Below are 13462 nucleotides of genomic sequence, written 5' to 3'. Positions count from 1 at the left end.
ATCCATCTACAACATCAAAACCATAATTATTGGCACAGTTCTAGGTTCTACTGCAATCCTCTCAGGTGGAAATATTCACATACAGTTCATCTGCCCTGCCCTGCTGGATTTGCTAAAAAATCACAAGACTCAGGAAGCAACTGGGACAGGCTCATACTCCTTGGCTGGGAGAAACTCTGATGTTTGCAGTCAGGAAAAGCAACATTGGCAAGACCAGGGTAAAATCCAAAGGCTACTGGGAGGAATTTATTTGCTGCTGCATCAGGAGATTGGGAAATAAACTTGTACCTGGGAAAACCAGAGCTTTAAAAATCACCCCACAAAACTACTTAGATTCTGTGCTGCTTCTGTCCTTTTCTATGGGTTTAACCATGCAGGTTTCACCATGCAGGGTGTAGAGAGAGCAGGGTCTGGCCCCAGGGGAGTTCAGATGCAGCAGACTGATCTCCCAGCAGGCTACAATATGTTCCCAGAAGGTACAATATCATTCTGAGGCCAAGGAACAGCCTATTAGCTCTGCATGCCATTAATTTTCATGAATAGTTCAATCTGATGCTCACAGGAGCTGTTGGGCATCTTTCCATTTTGTCTCACAGGACCTGGATGAGGGCTTATTTATCTTTTTACTTCACACCTTACCTTTAAGCCTAAGCATTTCAGTGCAGCTGTGCAGGTTTCCAGCCCTCTGCCAAGCTCAGTGCCCAGCAGCAGGCAGGATGCTGTCTGCAGGTCGGAGTGATGGCATGTCACAGTCAAAGCCTTTCAGGGAGAATTAAACTTCAGGCTTGTTCGACTAAACTTCTGAATTCACCACAGTTCCCCAGTTTTGCCAGCCTGAAGAATCAGCCCAGCAGGTTCTTGACTCATATGCCAAAATGCCTCCTTCATCCTCCCTGGAACTGGAAATGATTACTAATAGGTATTCTTGCTGAAATGATTTAACATAACGTGCTGAATGAGATCACTAAGTCAAAGTATCTTTTCCTAAGTGACTCTCTCTCTGCTTGCCTGAATGCCAGAGGGGAAGGAGGATAGCATGAAGCGAATTCTTTTGCTGGCTTTTTACAAAATCTCATAAATTACTGAAGAACTCACAGCAGGAAGTTTCACTCAGGTTCATTACAAGAGATCCATGATGCAGGTCTGGCAGGTAGAGGAGGATGGAGACACAGAGGTTTGGATTAACCTCTCTCTTTCACCCTTTCCCCTTTCCCAGTGCTCTCCAGCCCAGGCTGGGACCTGCAAACAGGCAGTGAGATGAGGTGGGCATGAGAGCCAGGCTGGTGAGGAGCTGGGCACTCCTTGCCCTGCATGCACAGCCCTGGATGTGCATCACTGTGACAGCTGCATCTGTTACAGGAGGCTGCAGGCACCAAGTGAAACACAGAGTTTGGGGAGCAGCAGGGGTGTGCACCACAAAACTCATCTCAGCATGCTCAGGGATGCTCAGGGTTTCACTGAGAGGCCAGGCTGCCCTTACCCATCCAAGTCTGTCAGCCTCAAAATTAACTTATTGAGGTCAGCACTCATAACAGGAGTGTGGAGTTTAGATTGAGTCTTCCTTTCTGAGAAAGCCTCATCGTCTCTGGCCCAGTACAGCTATTACCTGCCAACCCAAAGGATGATGAATGGTATTTATATTGCAGTAATGGCTAACCACTCAGTGGAGACCAGGGACAGGCTGTGCTATGGACTTTTCAAACACCCACTGAATGAGGGCTGTACACAGATGCCTGGAAGTGCTGAGACTTTTCAGGATAATGTTCTTGAATATCTTGGACACGATGACCTCCAACAACTGCAGTACTTGTGCTGACTGCAACAACACAGGGGGCTGTTCTACAGTAAAGATGTTCATTCAGACCAAGTTCTTATCAGTCACTGTGACTTATAATAGCAAAGAACTCATCTACTTCAAAGCAAGCAACTACTTGATAAGAGGCTTTTAAGTTCCTTGATTAATAAATCTGAAATACAATCTCTTTCAAACCAAACAGAAAACACAGTGATATAAAGAGTTATTCTAATGTAAAGTTTTCCTAATATTTAGCTGCTATTGTTCTGCTGTCCAAGAAATAAAGGGAATCAATGAATAAGAACTACTCAAGATGAAGATGAGAAAAGTAATCTAGCAAAAGATGTAGGCCCTGATCCTATAAAAAAACCTGTAAGACCAATTTAACTTTGGCATGTGCACACTTGCAGGATTAGGCTTCAAATAATTGCAGATAAATGTAAGAACTGATAAACTATAGCTTTAGCTTTCCACTACAGTGAGCCCAGAGAGTGGATAACTAACACTTCCCAGGAAATATCCTTCCAAGAAATAGCTCTGCAAAGATGCAGAAGAAATACATCTAAAATATTACATGCAGACTGTTTTTTACTATTAGCGATTCTCTTTGTATCTTGGAAAAATCACACAGTGACTTCTTTCATATGCACTGAGGTGAAAGAACCTAAAATATTAAGTGACACATTCTACCAAGGAATGCCTTAGAAAAGGTGCTGTGAAATAAGTGTCAGCCCCTCTTTTATTCCTTCTACAATTAATTTTCCACTACTACAGTTCTAAAAATATATCCAGAAATCAGCAGGCATTTGTGTCCATCAGATACCTGATTAAAAGACAAGTGCTAAGAAACACCTTACCTTTAATTATACTCTTTACACATAAGAGCTGCTTTAGACAGGGCTGTGTCAGAGCTTCATAGCCAAAAGCCTGAAGATCTCAGAGCCCAGACAAAAACAGACTAAGCAGAGAACAACCTGATACGCTTTCTTCTGACTTTTCCATGAGATGAGTGGTCATTCCAAAACTGAATGGGAGAAATTAAGCACACAGTGAAGGACTGCAAGCACTTTCTGGCTGTCTCGACTCCATAAGTCTCCAAGAGGACTGATGTCTCAGCATCTGGGCATTCCTTCCACTGTCAGACACTGAGAGCAGTGGGATTTATCAGCAATCTGCTGAGCATATACAGATGACAACTGCAGAGCTTGGAGAGCTCAAAGGCATTTACAGATAGAAAGGGGTTTGCAAAGGACATGTTGAGCCAGAGCTGAGACCTGGAGCCTGTGAAAATTGCTCCCAATTGCTGTTAAACCTTTAACTGTGGTAGTTAAACCAGGCACTGCAATATGCACAATTTATCCTAGGCGTGCTTTACAATTGCACAGACTGTTTGAGGGAGCCTGAGCAGCCTCCATGTCACATTTTAGAAAGGAAAAGATCATTTGGATTATTTTGGAAGGTGGTCTTTGCTGCCTAAACTACAACTCCATCTATCACTCAAATACATGGAAATGAAGTGTCGTTTATGAGCAGGATTTGGATTTTTAAAGTACAAATTTCAAGAAAAATAGATTTAAAGCTCTCTCCAGCACCCACATCTCACCTAATGGTACTTTATCCCTCGTCGATTTCCAGCCTGTTTCCCCACTATGATCTACATATCTTCTTAAATCTTTTAAAGTATCTCCTTGTCAAAAGGATATGACTTGCTGACATCACACAGAGATGCATTATATCAAAATGTTTTTGCTGTACTGACATAAGTTCCAAATTATTTCCAAAGTCAGCTGCATTTTCAATAATTTGTCCCTTTTTCATTTTTCAAAATAGCTTTATTCACTTATGATAGCAAATTGCTTAAGTCCCTCCATCCTCAATCCAGACAGTGATAGAACTCGGCACCAAACTTTTTATAGTAGGAAATATATTTTTGTTTCCCTGGCATCCTAAGAAAAATTAAATCTTCCTTCAGCTACAGTCTGTACAAAAGTGTGTTAGCTCTGTGGTGTTCAAGAATAGCTGGTTAGACTCTGAGGCTATACGTTCTTCTGCTAAAAGATAATTTATCACATCTATGTCTAAATATTTATGCTTCCTGTTTGCTAAAAGCAACACCTACAATTGCTATAATTGGAAATGACAAAATAAAAAAGAAATTCTTCCCCAATTTGCCACCCTTTGGCATCTAACAACAGTAACCACATGTTCTAGTTCATAAGAGCTTTGACTGTTTCTGTTTAGCTACAACAAGGGAGAAATAATTGCGTGAAAAAAGAAGTAAATGGAATTGTAAATATGAAAGAAACAGAAAGAGATTTGATGTGTTGATGCAGCATCCAGAACCCCTTAACACATGTGAAAAGGAAAAGATCACAGACCCACACAATCATTTAGGTGGAAAACACTGAGTCCAACCATTAACCCAGCACTGCCAAGCCCATCACTACCCCACGGCCCTGAGAGCCCCATCTTCACATCTTTTCAATACCTGCAGGGATGGCGACTCCATCACCTCCCTGAACAGCCGTTTCCAGCTCCTGACAACCCTTTTGGTGTTAACTTTTGTCTCATTCAACTGCTTTAACCACCACACCAGCAAAGATTGCCATCATTTATTTCACTGGATCTTCCTGCTCAGCAGTCTCATTAAGGTTTTACCCTATTAGTGGGGTTTTCAGGCACTACACTTCATATTAACTTGTCAGTAATATGCTTTCTTCTCCAGTTTTGCATATTTAAGTAATTGAAAAACTTTAAAACACACCATCAATTTTTTTTTTTTTGTGAGTGGGGACTTGTCATGTAGATATCACAAAAGAAAAAATACAAAAGCAGAAAATGTCATGATGTCTCTTTCAAGCAGATGGTATTGCAGTAGCACTGAACAAGTTTATATTAATTACTTTCAGAAAGAGAAGGAGATGTCATATTTCAGATAGAGGATCCTACCAAACCCACGAAGAACAAGCCGTAAATTTAACAATAGTGGGAATTTTTCATAGAACCATTGTGACAGCTGTCAAACTGGGGAAAACTTTTTGTTAATGCCAGTACAATTGTTCATTTAAACAAAAGCCAGTGATTCAGTCACACTGGAACAGCTCATGAGCCAAGCTCTGCTGCACAATCTGCACACATGCAGATATTCCATGTATATGCAGAGCTGCTCTTTAATTTCCATCTTTGGGGCTACGGTGTGATTTGTCCAGAGCTGAGCAGAGCCCTACAAAAATCAGGCCAGAAGGCAATTTGTGACTGAGTTGTAACAAGCTGCCTGTGTTTTCTCTGGTTGGAAGGGGGAGGTTTGGCACCCCAGGCGAGCAGCTGGCACAGGACACCCTCCCTGCATGCCAGGCTGACCATGTGGTCGCCCTTTTTCCCTGTGCCCTCAAAATAAGAGAACACAACTCTTTGTAGAGATGCAGCCTGTGTGCAGTGACAGACCAAAGTACCAAAGGTGTCAGCTGTATCCTCCCTCAGAGAGGGAGCTCACAAGGAAATCCCAGTATAGATCTTGGTGATGTCAAAGGATCTTTGCAAGCAATGAAAATTCAGAGATCCCATCCCTCCACCCATGGGAGGGCCTGGATTATTAAGGCAATTTACTAACAGCAAAACCAACTCTGAAGAAGAAATGGAGTGTAACTCTTACCTCCTCGTAGACATCATCATTCCTGCTAAAGTCTCCAGCCCTCCTTGGCAGCACATGGACATGAACATGCTGAGAACGTGAAACAAAATAATGGTGATAATCAAGTTCACGACTTTCTTTTCTGAACTGTCAGCATTACTCTTAACACACACAGGTAACCGTGAGCACAGGCTCCCACAGCATTATTTTCAGAGGAAAATACATTAACCTGTGCCATAACTGTATCTCAACCCTTTGGAGAATATAAAAGATGAAAGACATGAGAGAGCAGCCCTGGTGTATTATATGAGCTTCAGAGTGAAATGCCTGGAAGTTTAGGGGCTCTGTGGAATTATTCATAGTTGTCAGTCAGAGGCATATTTAGCCTCAGCTTTGAAATAACAATGTCCCTTGGAGCTGAGTGTTGTGTCTTTGGAATAGAGGGGAATAAGAAGGTGCTGGAGATGGGATGTGGTGGAGAGCCCGTGTGGGCAGCCTGAGCTCAGGGCTCCCTGTCTGGGGACACAGGAGCTGCTGCCACACCAGGACAGCACGTGGGTGGAAAGGCTGACAGAAGAGGACAATGCCTCTCACAAGTTTAAAAATACTTTAATGCTTCCTTTCCTCCCTGGGGGCTGTAGCCCAAATACAACAAGCTGAGGCCTGTGGGGGCACAGGACTCGTGCTGGGGACACACCTGCAGGGACAGAGTGCCAGGGGTCCCAAAACCTGTGAGGCACAAGGATTAGGAGCCCAGTTTGGCACAGCCTGAAGCGTGCCCCTCTGGCACAGGGCCATTGCCCACGGGCTAGCAGAGCTGAGCACTGAGCTGCACAGGCAGCTTTGGGTTACCCAGTTGGGAAGGAGGTAAATGATGAGTTTTCATCAAAAGTGCTGATGTGATCTGGGGAAAGCAAACAGAACTATGGGCAAGAACACAAATACATGACTTGGCACCTTAATGTTGTGTTATTACTACTAACTTTTTTTTTCCTGACACTCTCTTCCTTCCATAAAGGAAGGGTAATGCAAGATCCTCAAGACCTAAACTCTACTGGGAAAAATACTTTTCTGCAGTAAGTACAGCTACTAACATTGCAAAACATTCTTTTCTCTAGTTCTCTTTCTCCCTTTGTCTTTCACTCTTGAGTAAAGAAAAACAACAACAGAGAATAATTCTTCAGGGGAAAAAAACCCCAACACCTCGGTGAGGAGAGGCAGAAAATAATCTGAGTGATAGATCTCATTTATGCATTTTCAGATCTTTTTAGATGGTGCATAAATCCTTTTTTAAAAAAAGAAAATGACTGCATCAGAAACAGCACCAAATGGTTTCCATAGAATTTAGATAGTTTGCACCTGATTCAATTTGATGAGGTAGAAATCAGCTGAAACTCCTGCACCTCATTGAAACATTCTCAAAACATGGCTTAAGTCTATAATGAAATATGAAATAAAAGGTTTTCTTAGGCTATTTGTAAGAAAATTCAAACACACCTATATTGCGTTAGCTTCTATCCATAATATCATTTGCTCAGTGAATAAAATGAAAACACAAGAATGTTTCAGTTAATGAAATATTCCGAATACCACACTATTTTTTTTCCTCAGCTTTACCCTAGAGAAACTGAATATATGTGATTTCTTATTCTTATCATTATCCACAGCTTTCAGTGTATTCAGACTAGAGATAAGGGTGAATCTTGAGGGTGCACAACTGTGTTTTTGAGTAATATATCAGTGATAGTGTTCTGATAGTGTATTATACTAATATATCATAAGAGCAAAAGTGCTCCTGTGATGTATTAGTGCAATGTATCATCCGAACATCACAGCTCGTATGATGTATTGCTCAAAATCACAAAGCAACTTTAAAGACAGTCTTCAGTAGCCCTAGGCCTGAAATTTCACTTTTGGACAGGCTTTCAAGAAAAATAGAAGTGTAGATTAAAGTTTGCAGGGATACTGTAAAATTTCACTACTGTCTGACACCTGTTGTTCTCATTAGATTTTAAATTTATTAATAAGAATAGAGTCAGTTCATCTGCCAGTCAGTTTCCTTCTCTTCAGCTACAAGGAATGATAGTTTTGCTACAAGTATCAATTTTCAGGAATTTCGCTTGACTATATATATAAAATCTAACATCAGCTATCAACAGCCATATTCCCCAGAAGTTTAGCCACCTTTAAGAGTAATTTTCACCTCTGTGCAGAATGCTCCAGGACGCACAGGAGAAGATCTGTACACGCATGACAGCCAATTTGGAATATCAGAAAACACGCAGGGGTGTAGTCCAAAGCTCAGTGCAGAGATGCTGCACTGCAGATGCACAGACCATCACAGCAGGTAATGAATGAGCCTAATGTGATCTTCTATCCAAAATGGGCTCTTATGATCAGTGTGGGGAAAAAAAAAAGAAGAAAAAGTGTTTATGGCAGCATATGGGCCACTTGGCATTGCTGGGGATGTTCTCAGGGGTTAGTCACCCTTACTACATGCATTATGTCCTCTCACACTGCCAGGCTGCATAGCAAAATCCATCAGCTGTATCACAAAACAAATGAATATTCCCAAGGTTTGAGGTAACAACAATCAATTTCAATGAGAGTAATTTTTTCCAGTCATCCCTTTTTTCGTTTGGTTTGGTTTCTTTTTTTAACTCTGTGTATGGAAAGGAAATAAATATCTGTATTCTGTTTGCATAACAGAAAAAAAAACAGATCAGCAACAGTGTCTCACGTTTTCCCTTCTCTTCAGTTTCACCAAGAAATACAAGCAATGCAGAGCTGTGGCTACCAGGTAGTCAGAAACACCAAACAGGGAGATTTCACATTGTCTCTAATCCCCCTTTCAGCTCCTGGCCTTCTCAGCTCAGAGCAGCTAATACTTTGATTCATTAGGAGATCTTTAATTGATCATTTTTACTCCTTAGTACTGTTAGTTACTGCTAAAGCCTCAATCCACCACGGCACTTAAGCACCAGCTCAATTTCCAACCTGTGAATTGTTTCAGTGGGAATATTCACATCCCGGATGTTTTGTTTATGTCTCAGTGTTTTGCATCCACTGCTGGCTATAGGGAGGTCTGCCTAAATGGCAGTAGCAAAAATAACTTTAAGGTGCCCACAAATTAAAGTTGTTTCCTTCCATTTGTTTTCCGAGCAAAACAAAAACCCACACATCAAAAAAACCATTTGCAATTGACAGAAATATGTCAGATGCAAACAAAACACTGGGATGCTATTATTTTTTTAACCAAACAAATAGATTTAGGCAAATCAAAACACTGCTTCAACAGAAAACATCTAACTATTGACCAAAATTGTCAAAATAAAGCATTTCAGTTGTTTTTCCCCGGTTATGATGGGGATCCTCATGCCTGGTGGGTGGCAGACAGTCCCATCACATTCCAGCAGACTCCATTCAATCACTGTTGATGGTATTTAATTTTTTTCCTAAAAATTTCTTTCCTCTCATTTTGCATTATTTTGATTAATAAGCAAGGAAAGCAACACACAACAACCAAGACATTTACATTAAAGGACCAATCAATATCACCCAGACCAGGGTAGAAAAATGCAGGCACAGGCTTGCATTGCTCAGCTCCGTTCCCTGCTCGTCAGGCACTGATGGAGGGAGCAGGACAGTGACACGCTGGGTGTGAAGTCCCCAAGTGGGGGCACTGTGTGAGTTAAAGGTACCTGAGCCCTGCTAGCTGCTTCTGACATTGGGGGCAAGATTTCCAGTCAGGGATATCTGGAACAGCAGTAGCTGGAAGGAGGCTGAGGCAGCTGGATTTTATAGGACTTTCAAAATTAAAATTACTAGACTGACAGTTTTCTAGGGTAGGGACTGCAGCTCCCTCTGCTTTGCACTGTAAATAAAATCTCAGTTTGAGGAACTCCTAATGGTGAGAATTATCAGGTGATGCAGAATCACTCATAAGAGAAGTTTTTCAAGACCTTTATACCCAGAATGACAGGAGCATTAGGAAATGTACTGGAAAGGAACAAATCTCTAGTGCCACAGGAACTAATGAGCCAGAGCCAGGGTGTGATGCCTCTGGCCTCCCACTGCAGCAAGAGGATGCTCTGATGAGCTCCATGGCATTCCAGTCAGGACTGTGGGAGCACAGGGCTGGCCATGGGCACTCTGGAGCACGCTCATCCCACCAGTGCCAAAATCTGGCTGCATCACAGGCATTTGTGGGATTACACAACTGAAGCTGCTCTCCAGTGAACCAGGGTTGGAAAATGCCCTGACTGTCTCAGCCAAAAGACCTGGAGCATGTGTTGTTGGAGAAACAAGCATTCAGATCAGGTGAGTTTTACTCCAGCACTCAAGGCCATGCAGAAGGCAATGCTCCTGGTTACAGCTGGTTTTATATACTGAATTATGGTCAAATAACCAACGTGTCACCACTGCACTGGATTTAAAGTGAAAACACTAGACAAAATTAGACACTGAAAGAGATTTCCCAGGTAGACCAGAATAGTGAAGAGCAGATGACCCTGCCACACACCACTGGGGAGGACATGGGCGTTGCCTGCAATAATTCATGGACACTTTGTTGTGTTCACTTGGCTGCTGTCGTGGTTAGCAGAGCAACAAAGCTCAGCTTCCAGCTGAAAGGGAGATAATAGTCCTTTCGTGAGCTGCTCAGCACCCAGGGCCTATTGGCAATAAATGTTCTTACAGCAGGAATACATAAAAGCTGGCAAAGGGTCACACAACCCTGAAGATGGGGGAGGGGGGGGCTGCCAAAATGTTGTGAGAGGAGGGGCTGTTCCCCCCACATCTGCAAAAGCAGAACATCACTGAGCTGTGCCTTCATGCAGCAAACCCAGATGCCTTTCATCAGTTTAATCCTTTCTCTTGTTACTTTTCATTCTTTCTACAGTCAAAGCTTGGCAGTCGTGGCTTTCCACGGTCTCGTGGTGCAGCGGGACAGGAAAAGCCATGAACTGTTGTGGTTATGGCCAGGCAGGAGGAAGGGCAGGAAAGGAATCAGCAGCTCCAGGCAGCAAGACCAGCTGGCCAGGAGACACTCACCAGCCAGTTCACTGGGAAAAGGGATGGTGGTTTTCAGATAAGACCTCAGTCGCTGCAAAGTGCCCTGTCCATTATGGAGACAGGGGCTTCCCATGGGAAGCTGTGATAATGCTTCTTCTAAACTACCAAATTAACTGTAGAAATTTCAAACTAATAACCACTCTCCAAGTAAGACTGTTAGGGTGATAAAGAAAATCAACCATAATACAGAGATAGCCACATGAAAAATAGGGCAATTTTGTCCTCTCTGTAAACGGGGCTTCCATGGAGCCCTTGTTTGCTATTCTTGATTAACTGCTCAATTGTCCCTGTTACAAAGTTATTCCATGGAAAGCCCTGCCTGTATATCCACAGCTCATTAGCAGAAAGCACTCCCTCTGCTGCCCCTGAAAATCCAGTGTGCCACCAGCCACAGGCACACCTGGCCCAGCTGCTCTTTCTAGGCACTGAAAGCCCACTTCCAGGGCCTTTGACCTACAAGTCCTGGCAAAGACATCTTCGTGAGAAAACAGCTTCTATTCAGTGAGTTCTTGATATTTTTCCAAGTTTTGAATTGGTTTGAGATGGAAAAATATATTTTAAAATTTTTTAAAAGTCCTATCCAACATTAGGAAAAGAGTTTTGGACAGTTAAAACAATCAGTTTTCACAGCCTTCAAAATTATCGCCAGAATTTTTTTTCCCCCATTTTTTCGCCCCATTTCAGGATTTATAAATTAGTCAAAGACAAATCACTTTAAAGGAGCTAATTGTTACAAAATAATAAAACATGACAGGACATTGCTTGAAACCATTCCTTCCCTACAAAACTGCCCCATTTCTAGGAATCAGCACTTTCTTTTCCAGCTTTACCAAAGCCTTGTGCACGAGGCTGCACAGATGCTCTGCTGTGCTGGGGGTGAGGATTGCTGCAGATCCAGGGAGGCTGCATGGCCTGACCCACTCTTGTAGCACCTTTGGCTCTGGTTTATTAAAACACAAAATTGAGGTTTGCTTTTCTGCTGTCGTGAGGAGCATAAGGACGTGATGCAGATGGGGAGGAGTGGCACAGACTGGCAGGCTGGAGAGGAGGATGTGCAGGGAAACAGATTGATGCAAGGGAAATCCACGTCTGTCTCAGAAGGCCCAGGGCAGCAGCACAGGAAACAGCAGAGACAGATGTGAGCATGAAGAAGAGCCACTGGAAAATAGGGAGGGTTGAAGTTATTGATAGAATGAAGGCAGTGGTCAAAATTTTGTGAATCAAAAATGTGCAGAAAGAGACTGCAAAGAAAGAAAACAAGAAGCTGGAACAAGCCTTGGGAGAGAAGCTCACACAGGCTGTCCATGCCCTGCCAAGCTGGTGTGTGAGGGTCCTTTGACACTTGTGTAAATCTGCATCCCACACACCCTTAGGAGGAAAAATAGAGCTTTGCAATGATCCCTACCAACACTTACGCCATAGATTTGCCTCTGGAAGAGTAAGTATCAAGATACTTGCTCAGCACAGGTACTTTGGAAAGCAACAAAATGAAGAGAATTTGCAAATGTATCAGAGTGGAGGACTTGCAGCAGAGTACATCTTTAAACATGTAGATTCAGCAATGTGCAGATTCAGCATTCTCAATAAATAATGCATATGTCAACTGCTATGAAGTTTAAAGAAATGAGCTGTGGGTGAGCTAGAAAAGGGATGTAGACCTCATGGAAACAAGCACAGAAAGATTTTTTTTAACCCACTTGATATCTGTAGTTAGAACTTTAGCAGCTGAAGGCAGCTTAGCATTTGCAAGACAAGTGCCAACCCCTCCCCTCCAAACCCAAGAGAACTGGCACAATCCTAAGGGTAACAAGCCTGTTTGTTGGAAGTGGTGATCCGAATGTACATCTCTTGAACATCTCTTAAGAGATCCTCTGAAAGGCAGCAAATGAATAAACTAATTGGAAATGAAGGTTGGTTGATTCTTTGAACTTGTATTTCCTGACCTCCAAGCTGGTCTGCAGGAATGAGGGTCCATGCATGGGGGAAGGAAGGACAGGCCAAGGACCATCACCTGCCATTATTCATCGTCCATCCCCTCTAGAGCACTCACAGGCAAGGATGGGCAGACCTGCAGGAGCAGCAACCATCATTCTGCAGAAACAACCCCAAACCCTGGCAGTCCCCAGCCCTTTTTCACGGGTGGGAATGAGCAGTGAAGGTGCCTCTGAAGTTACTTTGGAAGGTGGCACGTGCTCAGGGATAGCTGCAGAGCACCTGCCATTAGGCCCTGTGCCTTTGCTTTCCATCAGGGTCACTTTGCCCAGGTATTTTTGTGCAAATTTGGTGTTGCTGAGATGTAAATGAAAGCACAACTGCATTTCCCCTCACCTCTGATCTTTAGCTAAGTCTTGATAAATGTATATTGTTTGAACACTTGTGATATGTATAATTAGGGTTCTTTAATTTATGTTTCAATAAAATGTTCTATAATAAACATTTACTGCTCGTGAATAAACATTTAAATGAAGCTCCTAATGGGGGTTACATGTTTCGAAGCAGTTCATGGCTTTGCTGAAGTCTCTGCCTATATTTAATGAGAGTCATTTCCATAATCTGTGCATTATTGCTTAAGCCTCCCTTTAGGAATATTTTACAAAGTAAAATTGTGTGAAATATTATCAGCCAAAGGAGAAAATGCTAAGAGGATTATCAAATTGTCCTGTTAAAGGGACAGCACAAACTTTCATTTCCCCCCTGAGATGCCAACGCTGTAATTATATAAAATGTGCTTAATAATTATCACACCGGTGTGTTTTTACTGGGTTTTTCCCTCAGAGACCCAGGCTAAATTAAAAGGATAGGAGACCCCTGAAAGGTCTGATATGAAGGGAAATATAAAGCTAATTTTCTTTCTGATATTAATAAGAGGAAGGACCAAATCCCCCAGTCAAATCTTGTAGATGTCAAGGAACATCCGGATCTGTCAGAGTGGGCTGAGTTCTGCACAAAGCTGTGCACAGCTT

General features: G+C 42.5%; 1 protein-coding gene across 9 annotated transcripts in view; it reads right to left on the bottom strand.

The window, feature by feature from the left end:
• Positions 1 to 13462, bottom strand: part of FHIT (fragile histidine triad diadenosine triphosphatase) — a 532732-nt gene that overhangs the window by 78593 nt on the left and 440677 nt on the right. For 8 of the 9 annotated variants that reach the window (XM_086846072.1, XM_023935215.2, XM_086846073.1 and 5 more), the window contains one exon: positions 5448 to 5516. The exons of the other annotated variant lie outside the window; for it this stretch is intronic. In XM_086846072.1, the coding sequence (XP_086702198.1) occupies positions 5448 to 5516 (69 nt within the window). The remainder of the gene's footprint in view (positions 1 to 5447; positions 5517 to 13462) is intronic. 9 annotated transcript variants of the gene reach the window in all.

This window comes from Cyanistes caeruleus, chromosome 11 (assembly GCF_971803275.1).
Source record: "Cyanistes caeruleus chromosome 11, bCyaCae1.hap1.1, whole genome shotgun sequence".
Taxonomy (NCBI): Eukaryota; Metazoa; Chordata; class Aves; order Passeriformes; family Paridae; genus Cyanistes; species Cyanistes caeruleus.
The sequence above is the reverse complement of the archived record's forward strand: the minus strand, read 5'-3'. Positions and strand labels throughout refer to the sequence as shown.